The sequence below is a fragment of the Piliocolobus tephrosceles genome, chromosome 17 (genome assembly GCF_002776525.5).
Source record: "Piliocolobus tephrosceles isolate RC106 chromosome 17, ASM277652v3, whole genome shotgun sequence".
Taxonomy (NCBI): Eukaryota; Metazoa; Chordata; class Mammalia; order Primates; family Cercopithecidae; genus Piliocolobus; species Piliocolobus tephrosceles.
In genome coordinates this window covers 41,265,337-41,292,317 of record NC_045450.1, presented here as the reverse complement: position 1 = coordinate 41,292,317, position 26,981 = coordinate 41,265,337, and the positions used below count along the sequence as shown (strand labels likewise).

At 39.1% G+C, this 26,981-nt stretch overlaps 1 protein-coding gene across 1 annotated transcript in view; it reads left to right on the top strand.

The window, feature by feature from the left end:
* BBS2 (Bardet-Biedl syndrome 2) overlaps positions 1-26,154 on the top strand; it is a 36,837-nt gene extending 10,683 nt beyond the window's left edge. Inside the window, exons 5-17 of the mRNA XM_023209974.1 lie at positions 799-876; positions 4,644-4,748; positions 4,832-4,918; positions 7,743-7,878; positions 8,089-8,228; positions 9,351-9,495; positions 9,580-9,751; positions 11,006-11,135; positions 12,343-12,474; positions 13,073-13,210; positions 13,862-13,974; positions 24,789-24,937; positions 25,675-26,154. Of these exons, the coding sequence (XP_023065742.1) occupies positions 799-876; positions 4,644-4,748; positions 4,832-4,918; positions 7,743-7,878; positions 8,089-8,228; positions 9,351-9,495; positions 9,580-9,751; positions 11,006-11,135; positions 12,343-12,474; positions 13,073-13,210; positions 13,862-13,974; positions 24,789-24,937; positions 25,675-25,781 (1,632 nt within the window). The 3' untranslated portion in view covers positions 25,782-26,154. The remainder of the gene's footprint in view (positions 1-798; positions 877-4,643; positions 4,749-4,831; positions 4,919-7,742; positions 7,879-8,088; positions 8,229-9,350; positions 9,496-9,579; positions 9,752-11,005; positions 11,136-12,342; positions 12,475-13,072; positions 13,211-13,861; positions 13,975-24,788; positions 24,938-25,674) is intronic.
* Positions 26,155-26,981: the final 827 nt, after the last annotated feature.

Sequence of the window (26,981 nt, the reverse complement as noted above, 5' to 3'; positions counted from 1 at the left end):
ATACCTCTGTTGTGTGTTCAGCCAAGTAAATTTTGCCATGACAGTGACATTGGTGCTCTGTTGCCTAAATGATCAGAAGTTGGCTTCATTCATCTTTCTCTTCTCTTTTGAACAATAAATCACTTGTGCTTGTGTCATAAGTACAAAGATCAAAGCCACGGTGTTTCAGAGACACAGGGGAGAGAGGGTAGAAGAGTTGGGATTTCAGTTATATTCACAGTCTTTTTTTTTTTTTTTTTTTTTTTTTTTAATATTCACAGTCTTATAAATTGCTCCTGATGCTTTGAAACCATATTGTATGTAGTTTTCAATTTTGGCCAACTTTTTTGAGGAATCTGAATGTTTTAGAGTTTGGCTTTTAGCCTTTGAAATTATGGTTACCCTAGAAATTAGCTTCTTGAGCAGTCAGTTGGTGTGAAGTGCTGTGTTGGGCACTGATTTGCCCCTCTCTTGTCCATGGACACTGGGCTCTGGTGTTTGAACAGGGCTTCCATCTGTAGGCAGAGAAAGTTGCTAATCCAGGGAACATTTTCAGGTACTCCAGGAAATAACGTATTCTGGCAAGATGTGCAGCTCCCATGGCAGGATAAAAGCTGCTGTAGCCCCTGTTTCTTCACTGACTGAATCTGCTGATCCTCCCATTAGAGGGAGCATTTCTGAGCATCAGACTATTAGGAGGTTGTCAATCTTGGGTGGCAGAAACAGCATGCAAAGTATTGTGCAATTTTTTTGTTTTGTTTATGGAAATTTTGTTGTTTTCGCTTACTCACCTAAACACGTATGGTATTTCCCCTTCAGCTTCTTGTTGGATCTGAGGATTTTGATATCCGAGTTTTTAAGGAAGATGAGATTGTGGCAGAAATGACAGAAACAGAGGTAAGAAGCGCCACCTTGAACTGTGGTAACCTTGGGCAAGCTAGATCAGCACCGTCAGATGAAACACCAAGTGAGAGTGCTGGGGCAGCTCCCAACCCAGGTGGTTTTAGGATGAAAACTGGGGAGGTCAGACAGAGCTGTATGTTATGGAAAGAAAAGCAACAAAAATCCTAATTAAGATATATTTTGAAAAGACTGATTAAATAGAGAAAAATTATTGAGTATAGTTAAATACATAAAGGCATTTCTTTTAATGAGTTAATACATGCAAATAATAATAATGGCAACCATTTATTATGTACCTGTCATATGCCAGGTTGTGCTGTAAGTACTTTATATGAAGTAACATATTGAATCCTTACAACAACCCTAATAGGAAGATAAATTATTATTATTTCCATAGATGAGGAAAATTATGTTCTGGTTTTTTGTTTGTTTGTTTGTTTTGAGACAGAGTTTTACTCCATCTCCCAGACTGGAGTGCAGTGGTGCGATCTTGGCTCACTGCAAGCTCCACCTCCCAAGTTCAAGCTATTCTCATGCCTCAGCCTCCTGAGTAGCTGGGACTACAGGCACGCACCACCACGCCTGGCTAATTTTTGTATTTTTAGTAGAGATGGGGTTTCGCCATGTTGGCCAGGCTGCTGTTGAACTCCTGACCTCAAGTGATCCGCCCGTCTTGGCCTCCCAAAGTGCTGGGATTACAGGGGTGACCCACTGGGCCTGGCCTGGTGTTACATTTTTTGTTAAGTTACTTGTACATGGTCTTATCTATGAAGTGGTGTGGTCAGCATTTGAACCTTTATGCCTCTTCCTCCTCATTATGTGTATTGAATAGGGCTGAAGTGCACAAATGAGATGTTTGTATTTTTTTCTTCATGCAAATTCAGTACTTCTTTGGCACATTTCTGTAGGTAAACTTAAAAATTAGGTGTTAGAGAACTTGTGATTAGAATCACTCATGTAACTGAACCTGAGATATTTCTTAAAGAGTTTAAACTTTATTTTTAAAAAGTGATGTTTAGGTCTGGTGCAGTGGCTGATGCTTGTAATCCCAGTGCTTTGGGAGGCCAAGGTGGGAGGATCACTTGAGGCCGGAGTTTGAGACCCGCCTGGGCAACATAACAAAACTCCATCTCTACAAAAAATATAAAAAATTAGCCAGAAGGTGATGGCACATGTCTGTAGTCCCAGCTGCTTGGGAGACTGAGGCAGGAGGATCCCTTGAGCCCAGGAGCTTGATTGAGGCTACAGTGAGCTATGATCGCGCCACTGCATTCCACCCAGGGCAACAGAATAAGACTCTGTCTCAAAAATAAAATAAAATTTAAAAAAAGTAACAGTATTAAGAGTTGGGAAAATAAAGACAAAAATAAAGTAAAAAGCAGTGTCTAAAGATTACCTGTATCCTTTATGGTTTTGACATTCTTAGGATATTTATTTGCTGCTAGTTTTCTAGGATTGGGCAAGACTGAAACAGAAAAAAAAGTGTTAAGATATTCTTAATTAAGGAATAAGAAGAGGATAAAGGAGCAATAGCTTGTGAACGTTGTAAATGGACAGAAAGAAACCAGTGAAAGAGAGTCTTAGAGATCAGAATGGTGAGATTCTGCAAAATTTAGTTATGTGGTATTTAGGAGTCTGTAGCAGAAAAGCTCGAGGGTGCTGGTCTCAAAACTGATCTTGGCGACTTGCCCTTAAATTACTTGCTTCATGTCACTCATAAAAGCTGTCTAAGAAGGTCAGACTTCTTTCCCCCTAACTATAAAAGAAGACCAAAAGCAAAACCTACATATTGATGTACAGTGTTATCAATGATTTTAACTAATTTATCCTATGGCAAGAGTCATCAGTTTTTATTTAGTCCTACTATACTTTTTATATATTCACAGTTATTATGATGTAAGATGATAGTTGTGGACAGAGAAGAAACGAAGAGGAGAAATGGATGCCAAAAGGAGCAGTCTGAGGATGTGTGTCTATACAGGGAGTCTGTTTTTTTTTTTCTTTCTTTTTTTTAAATTAAATTAAATTAAATTTTATTTTATTTGAGATGGAGTTTCACTCTTGTCGCCCAGGCTGGAGTGCAGTGGTGATCTTGGCTCACTGCAACCTCTGCCTCCCAGGTTCAGGTGATTCTCCTGCCTCAGCCTCCCGAGTAGCTGGGATTACAGGCGCCTGCCACCACGCCCAGCTAATTTTTGCATTTTTAGTAGAGATGGAGTTTTGCCATGTTGGCCAGACTGGTCTTGAACTCCTGACCTCAGGTGATCCATCCGCCTCTGCCTCCCAAAGTGTTGGGATTACAGGCATGAGCCACCATGCCTGGCCCAGGAGTCTGTTTTGTGTGTATGTGTTTAGGTGTGCTTTCTCCTTCATTAGATTCTTAAAGGGGTTTGCAACCTTCCCTGCCACTAAAAAAAAAAACAACTTGAGAATCCCTGTCTGATAGATGCTGTGTCCCACATTCTCATATCCCTTTCATTCTAATTTGTGGTAAATCTTTCCTCCTTTGGTGGGACTCATTCAGATTTTGTTGGATTTTTACTGCTTGTTAATACTAGATGTCAGGCGACTGAATTCTTGAAACGCCTCTTTCCTAAGTCCTAGAAAAGAGGACAAGAACCTGGAATAGGGTTAGGGATTTGAGGAGACTTGTTGATCTTCTAGTTCACAAAAGGAAGAAACTGGTGAACTAAGGAAGCAGTAAAGGAGCTCAGGAATCTGGGGCTACATTTATGAAAATGGACTTCATAACATTGTTCATTTGCAGGGTCATTTTTCTGTTCTCTTTGTTAGGTTTTGCTCCTAGTTCAGATATCTTTTCCCAGATCAGCAAAATCATGATTCATTTGGCAGTTGAACAGTACGAAGTATTGTCAGAAGAATGCCTTGAGCTAAATAATTCTGGAATCCTACACAGCACTTTGTATTCATAGTTAAGTGCAGTGGGTGGTTTTGTAGAAAAGCTGTAGGTGTAAAGGAAATTATATAACTATTCTCTGCTTTATACAATTTATTTCTTAATATCTCTTGTATTAGGAGCAGAATTAGAAAGTAGATCTGCAGGATCATGGATATCATTAAGCTTTGGTTTTAACTTTAAAGGAAAGTTTTGTTCAGTACCTAAAAGTTTATCCTTTTAAGGATGTCACATCCTCGAACAGTCCTATACATATTTCTGTATCATATATGCATTCTATATATTGTTACATACTACACACATCCAGGTGCCTATGTTTTTACTTTTCAAAGGATTATGTGTTCTTTCTTTTACCTCTAGCAAACAAGTTATGTCATAGAAAGAAAAGTATATACATGAAGTAAGATATTCAATTGTGAATTGTTACAAGTCTTTTAAAAATTGAGACTGTAGAATGTTAAGTAATAATCATTAAAGCCTCTTGGGTGAACATATATAATATCTATTGCATATGCATATTCTCTATCTTGTGTAGTTAGCTTATTTCTTCCTTAGTCCTTCAGTTTTCATGTGTTTTTTAAAAATAATTTTCTGAAACTTGCCACATAAGGTTGCTCTAAAACACCAAACTCCGTGAGTTTATTTAAATCTGATTATACAACTGTGAAGTAGATGACATGTATCGTAGAGAAGAGGAATACATTCCCCACTAATGGATTGGAAGCGCTTTTAAATCTAATTTTAACATAGTTGTAATAAGGAGTGTGAAGTCTTATAAAGCTGTACTTGACAGTAAACTGAGCCTTGATGAAAAGATGTTGTGTTTTTATGGATTGTTTTGCAGGTAGTCACCTCTCTTTGTCCCATGTATGGCAGTCGATTTGGTTATGCCCTTTCCAATGGCATAGTTGGAGTTTATGATAAAACAGCCCGATACTGGAGAATTAAAGTTAGTATAATTCAGCCTTTGATATTCAGGCACTTGATACTTACTGTGAGACTTCTGTGCTAATTATTGAAATTCTTTTTCAGTCGAAAAATCATGCTATGAGCATTCATGCTTTTGACCTTAATTCTGATGGAGTGAATGAACTGATAACTGGTTGGTCCAATGGGAAGGTAAGTTTGAATAGCAAAGTTCAGGTATAATTCAGAGTAATAATTGTCCAAGGTGTATTGGCTGTAGGACTTAGAACAGTAACATTGGGAGGTAAACTTCAATTCGTTCCTTGGTGGTGTTTTCACATTTAGCTTAATAATCTCAACACATTATTCCTGCTATCATTGTCAAGAGCAGCAGAGTGAGAGACGGTTAAGTCTCATAAGCGGTGTTTGGGGGAAATCTTTGGGGAGATTCTTTCTAAATCTTTTATTTGAAGTACTGAGAATCCATCAGCCAGATTGATTCTAGGTAGTAGAACAGGAAAAAAGAGTTTTAAGGAATTGTTTGAATAGCTCTTTTCTAATAAATCTTCAAAACTGCCTGACAACTTAGCACTAATGGGAAGAATCATGTTAGCATATTGTTTTCTGAGCTATAACTTTAAAATAAAATCTTTTTGCTTTCTTTCCTTTTTTAACTTCAAATCAGAATTTTTTACAGTCTTTTGGCAAGTCAGGATTGTCTTCTTTGAAGCTGCCTAGGTAGCTGCCAGATCTCCATGGATACCATTTGCCCTCGCTTTCTTGTCTGTCAGTGTTGGATTGCCTGAAGGGGATCAGCAAATTCTTACCTTTTCTTCTTTGATTTATCTTTACTTTTCTCTAGCACCTTTGTAAACATTCCTTTGGTGTTATGTGGAGAACAGATTCTAAAAAGCTATTCTGTTGATTTCTGCTTCTCCACTTAGTTTTGTCATTAGTAGGGGTACTAAAAAATTATAAGACTGTATAGTTGCTTATTAAGAAATATGAAAGTCTGTGAAATGGATGTCTGAGTTGGTTTGGGCTGCTGTAACAAAATACCATAGGGTGGATGGCTTATAAACAACAGAAATTCATTTCTTATAGTTCTGGAGGCGGGAAGCCCGCTGTCAAGGTGTTGATAGATTCAGTGTCTGTTGAGGGACCACTTCCTCATAGACAGGAGCCTTACAGGGTGGAAGGGGCAAGGGATCTCTCTGGGCCTTCTTTTATAGGGCACTAATCCTGTTCATGGGGGCTCTGCCCTTATGACCTAATCACCTCCCACAGGCTCCACTTGCCAATACCATTCAGTACCTTGGCTAATAGGATTCAACATAGGAATTTTGTGGGGGCACAAACATTCATATCATAGCAGTGGATCATATTTTGAGGGAATATAAATTATTATGACTGACTTAAGAATTAGAAAACTACTAGACTTGAAAACTTATCAGGTTACCTTGAAATATAATTCTTGACCTAGATGTTTTTATAGTTAAATGCTTTTGAAATTTTAAGGACTTTCTATTATGCAATCTGTTCCCAAGCATGAAAAAGATAAGAAAATTATATAAGTGGAAAAACTGATTATCTACATTTAACAGAAATATGCAGAAAGGAAATATACAGATCCAACTTGTGAATACGGGTGTGAAAATACTAAATAAATGCTGCCAGCCAATTAACTTTGTCTTTTGTATGTCATTTGATGAATTGGAGGGCCATTCTTTCCTTTCAGGGTAAAACCTCCCTGTTGGATTAAGCAAAAGATCAGAATAACCACAGAAATATTAATTTATAGTCCTGCTTCTTAGTTAGTAAATGAGCCTTCTTATTTGCTAAATATTGTGGAAATGCTGTGGTAGAAGCCATTAGGTAGCTAGGCTTTAGCTACTAGAAAGATGCAAGTTCAGGTTAGTCTGAGTTAGAGGGCTACATTAATGTGCTTTGGTAAAAATACAGGTCATTCGTTCTTTCACAGGCTTTAGCCTCCACCTCCTGGGTTCGAGCAATTCCCCTGCCTCAGCCTCCCAAGTAGCTGGGACTACAAGTGTGTACCACCACACCCAGCTAATTTTTTGTATTTTTAGTACAGACGGGGTTTCACCGTGTTAGCCAGAATGGTCTCGATCTCCTTGACCTCGTGATCTGCCTCTCTTGGCTTCACAAAGTGCTGGGATTACAGGTGTGTGCCACCGTGCCCGGCCTCATAATCATCAATCATTTTAAGTGATGGTCATTTATGACCACTTTTGAGATGCATTTGGTTCTGATCAGTCATTTCTTTATTTGTTCTCTCTCTTGGGAATGGGAGACTTAGAGGATAGGAGAGCTCTCTAAAGATCTGAATGGTTTTTGTGTGGAAGAGGGACTCTTAACACGGTTGTTGTAAAAGGTTGTGTGTTGGAAGATTGGGCTAACTGTAGTTTTTGAACTTCAGATTCAACATACTTTACACACTTATATATAATAAAGATGCAATTTTTATATAGAGCTAACATTTATTACGTACTTCTGTGTGTCTGGCCCTGTTGCTATACGTTAACTTCATTGGGCCTCATTATAACCCAATGAGGTATAGTACTGTTAATTTCTCCATGTTCTGGTTGTTGATTGCCAGATGAAAAGACCAAGCACAGAATGGTTAAGAAGCTTGCAAGATGCCTTGGATAGTATGTGGCAGAGCTAGATTCTGAACCTGAGCAGTTTGGCCATTAAGCGCATGCCGTTTTGCACTGTGCTGTGTGTACTATATGTTCTGGCTCTTAGCAGACCCATTTCTTCAAATGAAGCATTGTGTGAAGGCCAATATGAAAAACAGCTTTTATTTAAAAAGAAGAAAACACAGCTGGTTGAGGCTCTTTAGGGTCCCTCTTGGCCCCAGCAGTCATATGTATCTCCTGAGAAGTCGTAGGGCTTCATAGAATATTCTTGAAAACTGCTAGACTAAATGACCTTTAAAGCTGATTTTTATTTTTAAATTGTGGTTTTTAAATGTGTAGCATAAGCAACTTTTAAATTTGTATTTTATTTGTAGGTTGATGCTCGAAGTGACCGAACTGGGGACGTCATCTTTAAGGACAATTTTTCTTCTGCAATTGCCAGTGTGGTAGAGGGAGATTACCGGATGGATGGCCACATACAGTTAATCTGCTGCTCAGTGGATGGGGAAAGTAAATTGGGATGAGAAAAATGCTTAAAAAGTCACATTTTACATTTGATTGGGTCAGAATGTCAGGAAATTTCACTAGAAGTACTCAGATCCTGTAGTTCTAATAAATTCACCAAAGTTGGGGAGAACTTAGGTTTTTGTTTTTAAGAGCAGGTAATTGATGACCTAAAAGTATACCTGGTTATACTTGGAGTTTCTTCCTTCTGTTCAGTCCGGGGCTATCTTCCTGGCACGGCTGAGATGAAGGGGAACCTCATGGACACCAGCATAGAGCAGGACCGGATCCGAGAGCTGAGTCAGAAGAAGCAGAATCTGTTGCTGGAGCTCCGTAACTATGAGGAAAATGCCAAGGTAGGTCTTAATGTGACCAGGTAATGGAGGCTGAAATGTTGAGACTGACCGGGAGGATCAGCAAATGCGGAAGAATGACAGTGTCATTGCCAGGGTGTGGCCTTTTTTGCCATTGTCACAATTGAGAGGGGATATATCCTTTGATCTTGAAATTTCACTTCCAGGTAGTTAAACTGTAGAAATGTTTTCCTGATTGTTCAAGGACATTTCCTGCAGCACTATTTATTTATAGCAGTGAAAGCAGCTGAAAGCAACTTAGGTGTTCGTCAGCAGTAGGGAGTATGTGCTGGGGAATATTAAGCGGCTCAAAGAGTGAATACTTGGACTGATATGGAAGGATATCTGTCGTTTTACTAAGTGACAAAAGGCAAGAACAATATGTATAGAATGTCTTTTATCTTTTTCAAAAACAAATAATTTACAAATTGGCAATTGTAAAAACTGTGTGTGTGTACAGCAAACTGGCTGAAATTTTCCTTTAATTTGTCCTGTTGTGCATTACTATATTTGAATTTGGGGTACCAATGGAATTTCTGTGCTTACTTTAAAAGAACAATACTTAAAAATGTAAAAGGCGCCGGGCGCGGTGGCTCAATCCTGTAATCCCAGCACTTTGGGAGGCCGAGACGGGCAGATCATGAGGTCAGGAGATCGAGACCATCCTGGCTAACACAGTGAAACCCCGTCTCTACTAAAAAATACAAAAAACGAGCTGGGCAAGGTGGCGGGTGCCTGTAGTCCCAGCTACTCGGGAGGCTGAGGCAGGAGAATGGCATAAACCCTGGAGGCGGAGCTTGCACTGAGCTGAGATCCGGCCACTGCACTCCAGCCTGGGTGACAGAGCAAGACTCCGTCTCAAAAAAAAAAAAAAAAAAATGTAAAAGGCATGATGGGATACAGTAGACCATAGCCATAGAAAGAGGCAAGGGTATTTTCCCACAGGGCCAGATAGAGCAAGGGAGCACTAATGAGGTGAGTTCTCTGAATTCTAAAGAATCAGATTACTATAATAATAAGGTTCTGGAGGCTCTGTCTTTTGAAGCTGAATAGCAATATTATTTAAAATTGATATTAGTTCAGTGTTTTGTTGACTGACTAGGAAATGGTTGGGGTGTTTTGCAGGCTGAATTGGCCAGTCCACTGAACGAGGCCGATGGGCATCGGGGCATAATCCCAGCCAATACCAGGCTCCACACCATGCTGTCAGTCAGCCTGGGGAGTGAAACCCAAACTGCTCATACAGAATTATGCATTTCTACGTCTAATGGTAAGACAGTACTCACAGCTGGTGTTTAGAGGCACCTGCGCCATCTTGGAGTCGGTGCTAAACTATTTTTCCTCTTCCCTGCAGACACCATCATCCGAGCAGTATTGATTTTTGCAGAGGGAATTTTTACAGGTGAAAGCCACGTGGTACATCCCAGCATTCACAACCTCTCCAGTTCCATCTGCATCCCTATTGTGGCTCCCAAAGACGTCCCTGTGGATCTGCACTTGAAAGCGTTCGTGGGTTACAGAAGCAGGTGACCCTTTGCAAGTCACAGTTCATTTCAATACAGCACTTAAAGGAGGGCAAGATATGTACATTTTCCATATACCCAGTGGATTCTGGGGGGCCTGAGAAACCATTTCATGGTTCTATCTACCCAGAGTTTCCCGTGACCTTTTATTTCCTCAATCTGAAACCTGTAAAAAGAAAAAGAAGAAACTGATATGTAAGTTTAAGATGGTTCTTGGCTGGGTGCAGTGGCTCATGACTGTAATCCCAGCGCTTTGGGAGGCTGAGACGTGTGGATCACAAGGTCAGGAGATCAAGACCATCCTGACTAACATGGTGATACCCCATCTCTACTAAAAATACAAAAAAAAAAAAAAAAAATTAGCCAGGCATGATGGTGCACACCTGTAGTCCCAGCTGCTTGGGAGGCTGAGGCTGGAGAATGGTGTGAACCGGGGAGGTGGAGCTTGCAGTGAGCCGAGTTCATGCCACTGCACTCCAGCCTGGGCAACAGAGCGAGACTCCATCTCTTTTTTTTCTTTTTTTGAGACTATTTTTTTTGAGACCGAGTCTCGCTCTGTCACCCAGGCTGGAGTGCAGTGGGGTGATCTCAGTTCACTGCAACCTCCACCTCCTGGGTTCAAGCCATTTTCCTGCCTCAGCCTCCCGAGTGCTGGGACCACAGGCGCCCACCACCACCCCCTGCTAATTTTTGTATTTTTAGTAGAGACAGGGTTTCCACCTTGTTGGCCAGGCTGGTCTTGAACTCCTGACCTCAGGTGATCCGCCTGCCTTGGCTTCTGAAAGTGCTGGAATTACAGGCATAAGCCACCACGCCTGGCTAAGATCGTTGTTTTCTGTTTTTAGTCAGGTGATCTCATAATCACAAAATGTTTAATTGATGATTTGTCAATTTGTAGTATTGGCCACTAAAACTACAAGACTTAGGATGCAACTTTATATTACAGTCATACATAATCTCAGCTAGTGAAGAAAACCTGCTATATTTGTGGAAGATAAGAGACTTTTTACATCTCCTTTATGGTGTTTTAAACCCTTAGTGCATGCAGGTATATATGTAGACTCATGCTGTCTTTAAATCCCAAACCTTATATATTACTGTAGTACTTTAAGCCTCAAGTGTTTTGAGGGTTCCTTCTTAAGTGAAACCCTTAAATATCATTTGATGACCCAGAAGTGACTTTATTTTCTGGGCCTTGCATTTTGAAGCAACATTCTATACAAAACAGTTATCTTGTGTTTCATTGATTGACCATAGCACCCAGTTTCATGTATTTGAATCGACAAGACAGCTCCCTCGATTCTCCATGTATGCGCTGACCAGCCTGGACCCTGCCAGTGAGCCAATCAGTTATGTTAACTTTACCATTGCAGAACGGGCACAGAGGGTGAGCATCTCGCTTTTCTCTTTCAATGCTTTTACACAGTAGAACCCTTTAGATGTTATTTATAGAAGGGAAAATTACATGAATGTGTTATATTGGTGGCAGTAAATAGGATATGAAATAATTCTCTAACTTGGGGGTGGCTTATAACCTGTAATAAAAATATTGCTAACATATCTTCTCTCACTTTGAAAAAGCACCTGAGCAATCCTGTTACTGGTGAATTCTTACCAGTGTTTAATTCCTCTCTTTCTGTTGTGGTCTTACTGTGGTTGTCCTGGTGTAGTATTTCAAGAGGAACCTGCAGCAATATGCAAAGATAGTGGGACTTGGAGCTAAGAACGTTTTTGGCTTTAAGCGCTACGTTAACTCATTAAATTCTTAGTGATCTTGGGGAATTCCCCTCACCAGTGTGAGCCTCAGTTTTCTTATCTGTAGGTGAGGATAATCTTACCCACCTTTTTGGGGGGGGTGCCCAAGGATTACATGATTGGTGTAATAGTACCACCTTGTACATTTGAAAGGACTGATACCGGCGGACTTTAACCTTGGCTGGGCTTTGGAATTCCTGGTGGGACTTTTTAATCATGTGGATTCTCAGGCCTCTGCCTGGCCTGTAGAACCACAAACTCTATAGGTGGGCCCTTCCAGAAGGTCTCACGGGTGGTTCTCTTGTGGAACCAGTGTTGCAAGCCACTGCATGGTGTTATTGCTATTAACATTAAAACTTATATTTTCCTTATTGTGTGGATATATCTGTGGTATGTGCCCATGTATACTTCATTTTACACTTCTTAAAGAATAGAAGGGAATGGTTTTAAGCACACTACATTGTCCAGGTTATACCTACAGAAGAGCTGTTGTGTAACAGAATCAGCATCATACCTGAATCATTTGTACATTGCATATTAGACTATGCCTAAGTAGAAGACGCTATGAAATCATGTCTTCTGTGGGGCCAGGCATAATTATGAATGTTACTTAAGAGCATGGGTGGGGTGAGAAAAGGGAGTGTGAATAGTGTTTTAGTATTTTCTTGGTGTAAGATGAAGTATAATTCTTTTTTTTTTTATCCTCAACAAAGCAGTAAAACTAGAAAGGAGAACTCTTCCCTTAAGAATGGCTGTACCTTCATATTTAGAGGCATATTAAAAAAAAGAATGTCTGTACCTTAAAAGTAGAGGCTCATTTCATTGTGTTCATTTTTAAGGTTGTTGTATGGCTCAGTCAGAACTTTCTGTTACCAGAAGACACTCACATTCAGAATGCTCCATTTCAAGTGTGTTTCACATCTTTACGGAATGGTGGCCACCTGTATATAAAAATAAAACTTAATGGAGAGGTAATGATTAATATAATGGGGCATAGATTTCTTTTTTAAATTTATTTATTGAAACACTTAGACCATGGAGTGAGAGGGGCAGAGATTTCTCATGTGGTGTTTACCATTCAGTCCGAAGTGAGGTGGGGGACATCAATGTCAAGGTCATAAAACCACGTGTTTTGTTTTATTTTTTTCACATAGTTTAACTTAGTCTGTTAGTGTTACCATCTTAGACACTGGGGTATAATCTGGAATAGATGTTTTCTACCTCCTTCCCTTCATCTCTTCCTTGTCTAATTTGGAAAGAATTGGGAATACAGAGGTCAACAAAAACATTTTCATTGTTTGGATGATGATGTCATTTCATTTCTAAGGCTAGAGGATTTACCTTTTAGCTAGCTGCTGGAAATAATGCAGTTTGTAGTTTCTTTGAGAGATAAACTTACCTTTTTCAACACTGCCTATAAATATTATAGTAGTATAATATTTATAATATTATATATCATATATATTATAGTAGTATAATATAATGAGTATGGGGAAATTCAGGTACTATTTTAGCTAAGTTTGTCTAATGTCTGAGGATGCTAAACTTGTCTGTTTTTTCTCTGGGTAGATCACTATAAATACTGATGATATTGATTTGGCTGGTGATATCATTCAGTCAATGGCATCATTTTTTGCTATTGAAGACCTTCAGGTAGAAGCGGATTTTCCTGTCTACTTTGAGGAATTACGAAAGGTGCTAGTGAAGGTGAGGGCATGCGGTAGATGCATTTGTGAGAATGTGGTAGTCTAATATCTGAGGAGATTAATGATACTACAGATATACTTGTAGTGATGTTTTCAAGAATTTTTGCAATTCTTGAAGTAAAAATTGAACTAGTATTGGAGAGTTTACTACCTAAGGATTTCTTTTATAAAAGGAAGTGTTTAGCTCTTGAGCACCATGCTTGCTTTCTTTGGTTTAAAGTGATGCATTTAAATATTAACATTTTCCTTTGTTAGCTCTTCATCTTATTTGTAGTATGTGCTTTGGTCTTCAGTTTAGGTCTTTCCAAAAACCCAAATTCAAGATAAAAGAGCAAAATAAAGAGGATTGTGATTGGCCCCAAAGTATACAATATTCCCACTGCAAATCCCTGAAATATTAATATGTGTGTTATGGGGGCTCCTGGTACTAAAGCATGGGGAGGATTCACATGGAGTGTCCTGTTGAAATTGGAGGCAGCACAGATGAGTTAACTTGTTGAGAAAGAGATGAAATAACGGGAAGTAGCTTAATTGGTATAAGTGAATAGAGGAAAGAAGGGGTCTCTGTATGTGGTAAATAATGTCTTTTCATTTGTCTGGGTTCAATAAGTTTGTGAGGCCTTTTTCATTCATGAGTGTTCATGGTCTCCAGGTGGATGAATATCATTCAGTGCATCAGAAGCTCAGTGCTGACATGGCTGATCATTCTAATCTGATCCGAAGTTTGCTGGTCAGAGCTGAGGATGCTCGTCTGATGAGGGACATGTGAGTATTTGTCATGGTTAGTACAGGTGCAAGGTTAAAAATGTGAGCAGTATGGAATAGCAACTCTCAGATGTTACCAGTAGAAGTATAAATTGTTACAGTGACTTTGGAAAATAACTTGCCATTATCAGTAAAGTTGAAAATGCATGTCCTCTGTGACCCAGCAATTCTGTTCCTGGTTTATAGCTTAGAGAAGGTTACAGCTTAGTTATATGTATGCTTATAGACCAGGATATTTGTATAAGAATATTTGTAAAGCCATTGTTTATAAAAATCTCAAAGTGGAAACAATCCAAATTAGCATGAACAGTGTAGCAACAGTGGATGAATTGTGATATATTCATACAATGGAATACTACACAGCAGTGAGAGCATATGAATCTCCATGACACATAAGAGCAAGGAAAAATCTGATAAGCGTAGTACACACTGAAAGAAGACAGACTTAAAAGACTATAAAATGTATCCATGTGTATAGTTAGAGAAAAGAGTAAACTATAGTTTGGGAAATATGCAATAAATAAAAATATAAATAAATTCAGGGAAGAGATTATCATATAAGATAGTATTTTCTCCCAGAGAAGGAGAGACTATGTTCAGAAAAAACACATTGGGAAACTTCCTGTCTGATGTCTTGTTTGACTTCGTTAAGTATTCTGTGAATTTTTCTGAATATGTAACATTTTACAATAAAAAAGTTAAGTATGTGCAGGTCTTCCTTGGTGCTTGCTAGGATGCCAAATTTACCTTGCCAATAAAATGTACTGAAAAAAATTCAGTAAAATAGCTAACAAATCATAGATGAAATTTATATGTATATATTAGGGGCAAGAGTTCACCCAGAGTGCTGCTTGTGTTTTTTCTGAGAGGCCTTAATTATTGGCAAATAATTATAATGGTTTTGCTCAGAGGTAAATGGTTTTTAAGATAATTGTATTATTGAAAATTTCAAACACATACAAAAGTACTTGAATATAATGATTTCATATATACCACCCACCCAGCTTCAACAGTTATCAGCTAAAGACTGATCTTTTTTCATCTCTACACTCACCTTCTTTCCCTCCCAGGCACTAGATAATTTTGAGGCAAATTTTGGACATTGTGTAATTCTAGCCACAACTATTTCAGACAAAAGGCCTTTCAATATTATATATATACACACACACACACATATATATATGTATATATACACACGTATGTATAAAAACCACAATGCCATATCACACTTAGAAAAATGTACAATAATTGTTTAATATTACAAATATCTCATCTGTTTAGATGTTCCCAGTTGTCTTATAAATGTGGACATGTGTGTTTTAAGTTGGCTTGTTCAAATCAAGATCCAGATCAAAGACCATACATTGGATTTGGTTGGAAATCTTTCAATCCACACTTTTGCTTGCCCACTCAGTCTCTTCTCTCCCTTTCCTGTGGGGTCCCATTTTGGATTTTGCTGGTTGTATCCTTGTGGTAATGTTAAGTATTATTCTTCTGTCCCCTGTGTAGAAGGGATAGTGGTGGATCTGGAGGCCTGATTAGATTCAATTTCAAATTTTGGCAAGAATATTTCCTGAGTAGTGTTGTTTACTTCCATGAGGAAGCATGCAAATTTCTGATTGTTTCTTTTTATGATATTATCAGCCATTGATGATCATTGTCTAGATTCATTATTTCTTTTGGGGTTTGCAAAATAGTGATAGTCTAATTCTGTTATTTTCTTCATATGTTAGTTGAACTACTTCTATGAAAAATAATGTTCCCTCATGAATTAATGAATTACTTGGTTCCCTGAGGTACAGTTTGTACAGGAAAGACAGGTTCTTTATCAGCTTTATTTAATGGCTTTAAAATAATGCGTTGGTCTCCAGCATGCACTAAGTGACCAGTGAGATTTTTAAGTCCTTATATACCCATGTATTTGAACATATTTAATGTGTTTCAGTTTATATCAGTTACTATTTTTTTTTTTTTTTTGTGGCTAGATTTTCCAGTCTGGGTCTATGGAAGTCTCTTTAGTTTGGATACAGTTGCCTTTGGACATGGTCCCATTGATTTGGTTGGTTCTTTGTTTTCTTGTATGATGAAATGTTTTAGGCTTATCTGGTACATGCCGAGTCTAAATATGGAACCAGCCATTTCTCTCCAGTCCTGGTCCTTTTACATGAGAAATGGTATTTAGAGATCATGGTCTGACCACTAAAGGTGTTCATTGCTACTGGGTTGATTATTGTTTTTAGGCCTTTTCAGTGAATAGAGCTAGGAAATTTTTTTTTTTTCAATGAGAAAATATGAGTTCATACTATTTACCGTTCAAATTTATGAATATAGGCTCTTAACTTTGATTTTATTATTGCATCTCTTCTCTCTCACATTGAAAATCATGGCTTCAGGCTGGGCACAGTAGTTTACACTTGTAATCCCAGCACTTTGCAAGGCCAAGGTGAGGGGATCACTTGAGCCCAGGGATTCAAGACCAGCTTGGGCAACATAGCAAGACCCAGTCTCTGAGGAAAAAAAAAAAAATTAGCTGGGCATGGTGGTACATGCCTGTAGTCCTGGTTACTCAGGAGGCAGAGGTAAGAAGATCTCTGGAACCTAGGAGTTTGGAGCTGCAGTGAGCTATGATCATGACACTGCACTCCAGCCTGGGATGACAGAGCAAGATCTCTTCTAAAAAAGTGGGGGAATATCATGGCTTCAATCAGTATCAACATAACTATTTATTTGCTTCATTTTACAGCACAGACACAACATTTAAGAATATTAGCCAAGTTGTTATCAACAGTATGATTGCTGAGTGTTAGTTTTTTGTGCCTTTAGGGCATATCCCAGCAGGGAGTTTCAGTCAAATTACTGTATCTTAAAATCATTTGAGATTTTTTCTCTTTTGGTTATGCCACAGATTTGATACAGAGTTAGGTTCCTTGTTTTATTTTGCTCTCAGTTTTGGAGGATTGGCATTTTTACCTTTTAGGTTTAATTTTATTACATATTTACTAAAACCTTTTTGTGATTCTAAAGTTAGATCTATAAGACAGGCATGCACAGAAAAGTCTAACTTTCCATTCCTGTGACCTTCTTTCTGTTCTCTCCCTTTTACTATAAATAACCAGTTGAATATTTAAGTATATACACACAGATATATACACACACACCTCTTCATATCTTAGATTAAGTCATAGTATGTATACATCTTTTTCTCCACCTTGGTTTTTTTTTTTTTTTTTTTTTTTCAGACAAGAGTCTTGCTCTGTCACCTGGGCTGGAATGTGGTGATGCAGTCACAGCTCACTGCAGCCTTGACTGCCTGGGCTCAAGGGATTGTCCCACCTCAGCCTAGTGAGTAGCTGGGACTATAGGCATGAGCCACCAGCCCGGCTAATTTTTTATTTTTTTTGTAGAGACAGGGTCTCACTATGTTGCCTGGGCTGGTCTTGAACTCATGGGATCTACTGACCCTCCCACCTTGGCCTCCCAAAATGCTGGGATTACAGATGTGAGCCACTGCGTCCGGCCTCCACCTTGCTTTTTTTTTTTTTTTTTTTTTTTTCCCACCTTGCTTTTTACATTTAAAATACATCTTGGAGATTTTTCCACCATGGTATAGAGAAATACATCTCATTTGTCTTTACAGCTACTCCATTTTCTGACTGTTTTTCAGCCAGTTTCCTCTATTTGGATTTGTTCTTTTGCTACTGTAGATAATGCTTTAATGAATAATTTTGTTATGTAAATCTTTTTTTATTTTTGCCAGGATACCTTTGAGAAAAAGGCTTATTAACAAATGGGATTACTGCAGTAAATGATACATGCATACAGAATTTTGCAAGATCTTGTCAAATTCTCCGTAGGTGTTACATCATTTTGTATTCCCATACAATGTATGAGAATTGCCTGTTTCTCTTCAGCCTCGCCAGGGGAGTGTGTTGGCATACTCCAGTGGATGAGAAATGGTCTCTTAGTTTTAATTTTTATTTTTTAAATTTTATTTTATTGTGGTAAGACCACAGCATGAGATCTACCTGCTTAACACATTTTTAAGTGTATAATACATTATCGTTGACTATAGGTGCAGCGTTGTACAGCACATCTTTAGAGCTGATTCTTCTTGCTTAATTGAAACTATTGGTAAGCAAATTCCCATTTCTTCTTCCCCTTTTTCAGCTATCGTTCTACTCTTTGATTTTATGAATTTGACTATTTTAGATACTCTGTGCAAATATATAATATGTCCTACTGTGACTGGCTTATTTCACTTAGCGTAACATCTTCAGAGTTCATCCATGTTGTCACATATTGCAGAATTTCCCTCTCTTTTAAGACTGAATAGTGTTCCATTGTTTATATGTACTAAATTTTCTTTATCCATTCACCTGTTGATGAACATTTACGTTTTTTGCACATCTTGGTTATTGTAAATAGTGTGGTGATGAACGTGGGAGTGCTAATAGGTCTTCAGGGTCTTGACTTCAGTTTGTTTGGATACATACCCAGAAGTGAGATTGCTGGATCATATGGTAGTTCTATTTTTAATTTTTTGAGGAACTTCTAAATTGTTTTCTGTAGTGGCTGCACCATTTTGAATTCTAGTCAGCAGTGTACAAGGGTTCCAATTTCTCTACATCCTTGGTAACACTTGTTGTCTTTTTTTTGGATAATTGTCATCCTGACAGAGGTGAAATGATACTTCATTGAGGTTTTGATTTGCATTTCCCTGATGACTAGTGGTATTGAGCATCTTTTTATATACCTGTTGGTCATTTGTTTTTCTTGTTTGGATAAATTTCTATTCAAGTCCCTAGCTCATTTTTTAATTGGATTACTAGTGGTTTATTTATTTATTTATTTTCTTTCGCTGTTGAGTTGTAGGAGCCATTTATTATGTTCAGCACTGGGCATTTTTCATTGTTTTAATTAAGGGCCATTTGCATTTCTTTTTTGTGTGAACTATTTGTCTGTTTACATATCAGGTACTGTCTTGGTCCATTTTGTGCCTCTGTAACAGAATACTTGAGAATGGGTAATTTATAAAGAAAAGAAGTTGATTTAGCTTATGGGTCTGTAGGCTGGGAATTACAAGAAACATGGCACTGGCATCCACTTGACTTCTGTTGAGGGCCATGCGTGAGGTCAAAACATGGCAGAAAAGGTCAAAGGAGAAGGGGACATGTGTGAAGAGGCAAAGCCTGAGGGTGCCCTCACTTTATAACAACCTGCTCTTTTGAGAATTACTTCATTCCTGCATGAGCAAGAGCTCACTCCTGAGAGGTGGCATTAATCTATTCATGAGAGATCTGCCCGCATGACCCAAACACCCCCTACTAGGCCCACCTCCCAACACTGCTGCGCTGGCATTTAAACTTCAACATGAGTTTTGGCGGGGATGAACCACATCCAAACCATAGTGGGTATATTAATCTCTTATGTGTGGTGTGAGTTGCAAATATGTTTTCCTGAGTTTGTCATTTGGGTTTTCCAAACTTTGCTTAGATTTTTAAAAAAAATTTTGCTTTAATATTGATTTTGCCTTGTAAGAGCTTTAAAAATTTTGTATATAGTCAAATTGATCACTCATTTTCTTAATACTTTATTTATTTTTTTTGAGATGGAGTCTTACTCTGTTGCCCAGCCTGGAGTGCAGTGGCATGATCTCAGCTCACTGCCACCTCTGCCTCCCAGGTTCAAGTAATTCTCCTGCCTCAGCCTCCCAAGTAGCGCTACCACACCTGGCTAATTTTTGCATTTTTAGTAGAGACGGGGTTTCACCACATTGGCCAGACTGGTCTCAAACTCTTCACCTCAGGTGATCTGCCTGCCTTGGCCTCCCAAAGTGCCGGGATTATGGGTATGAGCCACCGTGCCCAGCCACATTTTCTTAATACTTTTACATTTTAAGTTACTGTTAGAAAAAGTTTCCTTTAACACCGGGGAATAGAGTAGTAATTCACCTGTTTTCCTTTAGTACTTGTACATTTTCCTTTTTTACATTAAGTCTCTGTTCCGGTTGGAGTTTATCCTGGTGTTCATATAAATAATAAACTCAGTTTTATCATTTTCCATATGACTATCACATTATTATTATATTATTATTATTGTGTTTGTGTGTGTGTTTGTGTGTGTGGATAGGGTCTCACTATGTCACCCAGGCTGGAGTGCAGAGAGATCACAGCTCACAGTAGCCTCAATCTCCTGGGCTCAAGTTATCTTCCCACCTCAGCCCCTGGAATAGCTGGGACTACAGGCGTGTGCCACCATAGCCAGCTAATTTTTGTGTAGAGCCAGGGTCTTGCTATGTTGCCCAGACTGGTCTTGATCTCCTGGGTTCAAGCGATCTGCCTTCCTTGGCCTGTCAAAGTGCTGGGATTACAGGTGTGAGCCACTGTGCCTGGCCACATTGCATTATTTTAATACTACTTTTTTTTTCTTTGAGATGGAATTTTGCTCTTTTTGCCCAAGCTGGAGTGCAGTGGCGCTATCTCAGCTCACTGCAACCTCTACCTTCCTGGTTCAAGCGATTCTCCTGCCTCAGCCTCCCAAGTAGCTGGGATTACAGGCATGCGCCACTATGCCCAGCTAATTTTTTTTTTTGTATTTTTAGTAGAGATGGAGTTTCACCATGTTGGCCAGGCTGGTCTCAAACTCCTGACCTCAGGTGATCCGCCTACCTCAGCCTCCCAGAGTGCTGGGATTACAGGCGTGAGCCATGGTGCCCGGCCTGATACTACTTTTAAAGTTCATCATGCTCACGGTGATTTCAGATACTGCCCTTATCATATATCATATTTCTGTTCACAGTTGAATCTATTTCTGGATTTTCTGCACTATTCCATTGATCTGACTTGTCACTTCATTTGACAATATCATTCTTTTTTTAGAAAAAAAAATTATTTTGAGACGGAATCTCACTCTTTTGCCCAGGCTGGAGTGCAGTGGTGTGATCACAGCTCACTGCAGCTCTCGGCCTCCCAAGTACAAGGGATCCTCCTACCTCAGCCTCCTGAGTAGCTGGGACTAGAGGCACATACCAACACATCCTGCTAATTTTTTTTTTGTTTTTGGTAGAGACAGGGTCTCACTATATTGTCCAGGCTGGTCTCGAACTCCTGGGCTTAAGCCATCATCCTGCCTCAGCCATTCTTTTTTATTTAAAAGATTTTTGGCTGGGTACAGTAGCTTATGTCTGTAATCCCAGTGCTTTGGGAGGTTGAGGCATGAGGATGCCTTGAGGCCAGGAGCTCAAGACCAGCCTGGGCAACATAGCAAGACCCCATCTCTAAAAAAGAAAATAGAAATTTCATTGTGATATGTGATACTGTAAAATATATATTTGATCTTCACTCTGTTTCCTGACATAATAACTCCTAAAATCCTTAGAATCTCTGAAGTGATGTCTTTTTGTATGCTATTGATTGGCTTATGGCTTATGGCTGGCATCTCCTAGGTAGCTTCAGGATAGGGGTTAGTCACCAGAACGACCAAGGCAGGATTAGAGGATTGGGACTTTCTGCCCATCTCTCTCCCAACCGCCAGGGAGCGGAGAGGGGCGGAGAGTTAAGTTGATCACCTATGGCCAGTGGTTTAGTCAGTCATGCCTAAATAATGAAGATTCCATCAAAATCCAAAGGGACAGCATTCAGAGATTTTCTAGACATCCGAACACACGGAGGTTCCTGAAGGTTGATGCATTTAGGGAGGGCGTGGGAGCTCCAAGCGCCTTCCCTAATACTTCATTCTGTGCATCTCTTCATCCGTATCCTTTGTAATATCCTTTATAATAAACTGGCAAATGCCATTAAGTTTCCCTGAGTTCTGTGAACTGCTCTAGCAAACTAATCAAACCCAGAGAGGGGGTCCTGGGAACCCTAACTTGAAGCAGATGAGTCAGAAATTCTGTCAGCCTGAACTTGTGCTGTGTGTCTAAAGTCGGGGCAGTCTTGTGGGACTGAGCCCTCAGTCTGTGAGATCGGACACTGTCTCCAGATGAGTAGTGTCAGAAGGGAATTGGAGGACACCCAGCTGGTGTCTGCTACAGAACTGATTGTTTCCTGGTGTGTGGGAAAAACCTCCACACAGTTGAGGACAGCAGTCTTCTGTGTTGATTGTTGTGGTGTGGGAGCAGAGGGGGAACAGTTTGTTTTCTTTTTCCCACTCATGGTAAAGTACACATAATGTGAAATTTACCATCTTAACTACTGTACACTACTTTTCGTGTACAGTTCAGTGGCATTAAATACATTCATAATGTGTACAACCATCACCACCAGCAGCATCTCCATAATTCTTTATCTTTTAAACCTGAAACTCTGTACCCATTAAACAGTAACCATTCTCCCTTCCCTTTAGCTCTGGCAACTACCATTGATGGTGCCATTCTTTCATGTATGGATGTTTTGTATGTTTCATACCTGGTGTGGGTAGGTGCCCCGTCCCCACTGTTGCTTTTCTTTTTCATGGTTTTTCCTAGCTGCTTGTGCTTGTTTGTTCTTCCAATGAATTTCATCAGCAATTTTTGTAGCTCCATAACAAAAATAGGCATTTTAATTGAGATGACGTTAAATGTATTAACTTAGGGAGAACTGACGCCGCTACAGTGACGTTTGGTCTTGCTAAGTAAGAACATGCTATGTCTTTATATTTGCTCAAGCCATGTTTTGTGTCTTTCTGGAGTGCTTTAATAGTTTCCTCTTGTAGATACTGGATGTTACCAGTGTTGAGTTTATGCTTAGATATTTTCTGTATTTTTAGACAATCACGAAATATTTTATAATTATAAATATTGTTTACATTATATATCTTATTCTATAATTATGGTTTTGTGTTTGTACATATGAACACTGATTTTTATCTGATTTTATAATGTGCCCTTTACTAATTATCTTATAGTTTTTCCAGATGTATTCTTGTATCATCTGTAAATTGAGGTAGATATTTGCTTTTTTTGGCCAACTATCTGTAGGGTCCCTAGTTTCTCTGTCTCTCTCTCTCTCTCTCTCTTATGTCAAAAAGGCTTTAGGCATTTGACTGCAAAATGTCAATATTTGTTTTTATTTTTAAAATCAAACTAATTGATATATAACTCATACATGCAGAAAATTTACACTTTTTAGGTTTACAGTTTAATCAATTTTGAGAAACTTATGTAATCATGTTGCTGCTACCACAATCGAGATATAGGATATTTCTATCACTGGCTGGGTGGCTCACATTTGTAATCCCAGCTACTTTGGGAGGCCAAGGCAGGTTGATCACTTGAAGCCAGGAGTTTGAGACCAGGCTGGCCAACATGGTAAACCCCATCTCTACTAAAAATACAAAACATTAGCCAGGTGTGGTGGTGGGTACCTGTAATCCTACCTATTCAGGAGGCTGAGGCAGGAGAATCGCTTGAACCTGGGAGGCGGAGGTTGCAGTGATCTGAGATTGTGCCATTGCACTCCAGCCTGGGCAACAAGAGCAAAACTCCACCTCAAAAAAAAAAAAAAAACTTTCTGTCATTCTTGTGACTGTTTGTATCAATACCTTTCCTAACCTCCAGTTCCTGGAAACCACTCATCTTATTCCTTTTCCTATAGTTTTTTTTTTTTTTTGAGACGAAGTTTTGCTCTTGTTGCCCAGGCTGGAGTGCAATGGCATGATCTTGGCTCACTGCAACCTCCGCCTCCCAGGTTGAAGCGATTCTCCTGCCTCAGCCTCTCGAATAGCTGGGATTACAGGCATGCGCCACCACGCCCAGCTAATTTTGTATTTTTAGTAGAGACGGGGTTTCTCCACGTTGGTCAGGCTGGTCTCGAACTCCTGACCTCAGGTGATCCACTCGCCTCGGCCTCCCAAAGTGCTGGGATTACAGGTGTAAGCCACTGCGCCCAGCCTCTTTTCCTATAGTTTTACCCTTTTCAAAATACCATATAAATGGAATCATACGATCTCTATATCTATATATCCTTTTGAGTCTGGCTTCATTCACTTACATAATGTCTTAGAGATTCATCCCTGTTGCTGCATGTATCTGTAGTTTGTTCCTTTTTATTGCTGAATAGTATTCTATTGTGTGGATATATGGTATTCATCCATTCACCAATTGAGGGTAACTGGGTTGTTTCCAGACTTTGGTGAGTAGAATAAAGCTGCTATAAATACTTGCATACAAGTTTTTTGTAGACATATGTTTTCATTTCTCTTGGGTAAAATACCTTACAATGAGATTGCTGGGTCGTACAGTGTGTTTTTAACTTTATAAGAAACTGCCAAATCACCTTTCAAAGTAGTTGCAGCTTTTTGTATTTCTGTCCACAATGCATGAGAATTCCACTTATCCCACTTCTTTGCTAGCATTTGGTATCTTCAGCTATATTTTTCTTTAGTCATTTTCATTGTTGTGTAGTATAGATCTCATTTCTGTTTTAATTTTATGACTTTGTTTTTAAAACTTTGATAAAATACAAGGCTGAGTTGTCAGCCAGGCCAAATTAGTTGAATGAATATTCATCTGAAACTTCGAAGGTGGGCTGTCACCTTGCTCACTTGTCCGTACTCCCAGCACAGTGGGCTTGAGAATTCTTAACCACCTAAATCAAAACCAACCATTGACCAGTAACCAAGGAAGGCCACTTGTCTTTTGTTTATTTGGAAAGAAAAGAACGTTTTTGTGGAACTTATCCATATTTTCAAAGCAAACTAGCAGTTACTCCATTTTAATGAAAATATAGCTTAAAAATGGTGTCTTTTCTTTGTATGTCTAAGAAGTTTGCAAGTGTTTCTTAAGCTTGCCGTATCAACATGAAATGATGTCAAATTTCTACTGATTTGCACAGGAAAACAATGAAGAGTCGTTATATGGAACTCTATGACCTTAATAGAGACTTGCTAAATGGATATAAAATTCGCTGTAACAATCACACAGAGCTGTTGGGAAACCTCAAAGCAGTAAATCAAGCAATTCAAAGAGCAGGTCGTCTACGGGGTAAGTCTCTTTTCTTAACACTGCACTTTCATCTGTAATGTTTTTGGTGGAACTCATTGAAGATGGTGGTAACATCCAATAATTCATATTGGGGCTGAAAGGAGCATACCTTTCACACTCCAGAGCTGGCACCAGTCACTTGTGTTTCAGTCAGTCAGCCTGGTGTTTGGCTTTTGTCTCCGGACTTCAGAGGGAAAGAAAACCTTCAGAGGGAAAGAAAACCTTCAGCTCTTTTTCTTACATCTTCCTGCATCCTCTAAAGAAAAACCTACTATATATAACCCAAAGGAAATACATAAGCATATATAAAACCATCAAGGCCCAATTAGCAAAAAAGAGACTGAAAACTAATGCTGTGTCTAACTTAAAAATTTAGAAAAAGAACAATAGGGCAAACCCAAGGAAACAGAAATATAGCCAGAGATTTATACCTGAATTCTGCTGTTTTGGGTCGATGTTTTGACCTCTTTAGAAATAATCTTTGCCAGGTGACTATGAGCTTTGATCCTTTTCTGTAAAACCGACTGTTGGTTTCTAGGTTTGAGACAGTCTTTAAGTCAGTTTTTTCAATAAATTCCCTCACCAAGTTATCTTTTTTAGGGAATGGTAAGATAAATTAGTTATATTTCACATATAACTATTTTCCCTCCTGGTTTTATGTTGTTTTAAAACTGGCCTCTAATTTTATAATTTCACATCTAACAATCTTTTGGTTCCTGATGTTTCTTCTCATGCAGTTGGAAAACCAAAGAATCAGGTGATCACTGCTTGTCGGGATGCAATTCGAAGCAATAACATCAACACACTGTTCAGAATCATGCGAGTGGGGACAGCTTCTTCATAGGAGAGGAAAATACAGGTCATGAAGTTCTTGGCAAAGATTTTCTGTTAAAAACCTATGCTGGTTTGCTTTGGATCATACCCTGGTGAACCCCAGGTGCTAAGAATGAAAATAACCTTGGTGAGTTGTACAAATTAAAGACAGAGAACTACTTGTGAAGATAGGTTCACTTTCTATTTTAAAATCAGTAGTACTGTTGCTGAATAATACTAGGTTTGTATGGAATAGGATGAATGCTTTTGAAGTATTAGGGCTTCAGAGTCCAATTTTTGCTTATTTATGGTATATAAATACATATTTTTTCTTGAAATTGTAACTGAATTTGTACTTTTCAAATCGATTATCTACTTTTTAATTAAAAGGTAAAGATGTTAAACTTTGTGTTGATTGATTATAAAATCACCACCAAATCAGAATTGCCCATTTGTATTTTGTAGAGAAAAACAAAAATGTGCACTGGGTGCAGGGCTCATGCCTGTAATCTAGCACTTTGGGAGGCCAGGGCGGGTGGATCATAAGGTCAGGCGATGAGACCATTCTGGCTAACACGGTGAAACCCCGTCTCCACTAAAAATACAAAAACTTAGCCGGGTGTGGTGGCACTAACCTGTATGTAGTCCAAGCTGCCTGGGAGTCTGAGGCAGGAGAATTGCTTGAACCCGGGTGGCGGAGGTTGCAGTGAGCCGAGATCGTACCACTGCACTCCAGTCTGGGTGACCGAGCAAGACTCCTGTCTCAAAAAAAAAAAAAAGGGATATTTGGGCTGAGCGCAGTGGCTCACACCTGTAATCCTAGCACTTTGGGAGGCCAAGGCGGGTGGATCCCCTGAGATCACGAGTTTGAGACCAGCCTGGCCAACATGATGAAACCTGGTCTCTACTCAAAATACAAAAAATTAGCCAGGTTTGATGGTGGACACCTATAATCCCAGGTATGCGGGAGGCTGAGGTAGGAGAATTGCTTGAACCTGGCAGGCAGAGGTTGCAGTGAGCAAGATTGCACCACTCACTGCACTCCAGCCTGGGTGACAAGAGCGAAACTGTCTCAAAAAAAAAAAAAAAAAGTGGATATTTGGATTTGTGTGCTTGTTAATCACCGAAAGGTGGGTGCAAACAACAAATTTACATTAAGGAAGAGTCAATTTAGAGTGATCACTTTGTTGGGGTAATGTTTGCTGCTGTAACAAATAGACCTCAAAATCAT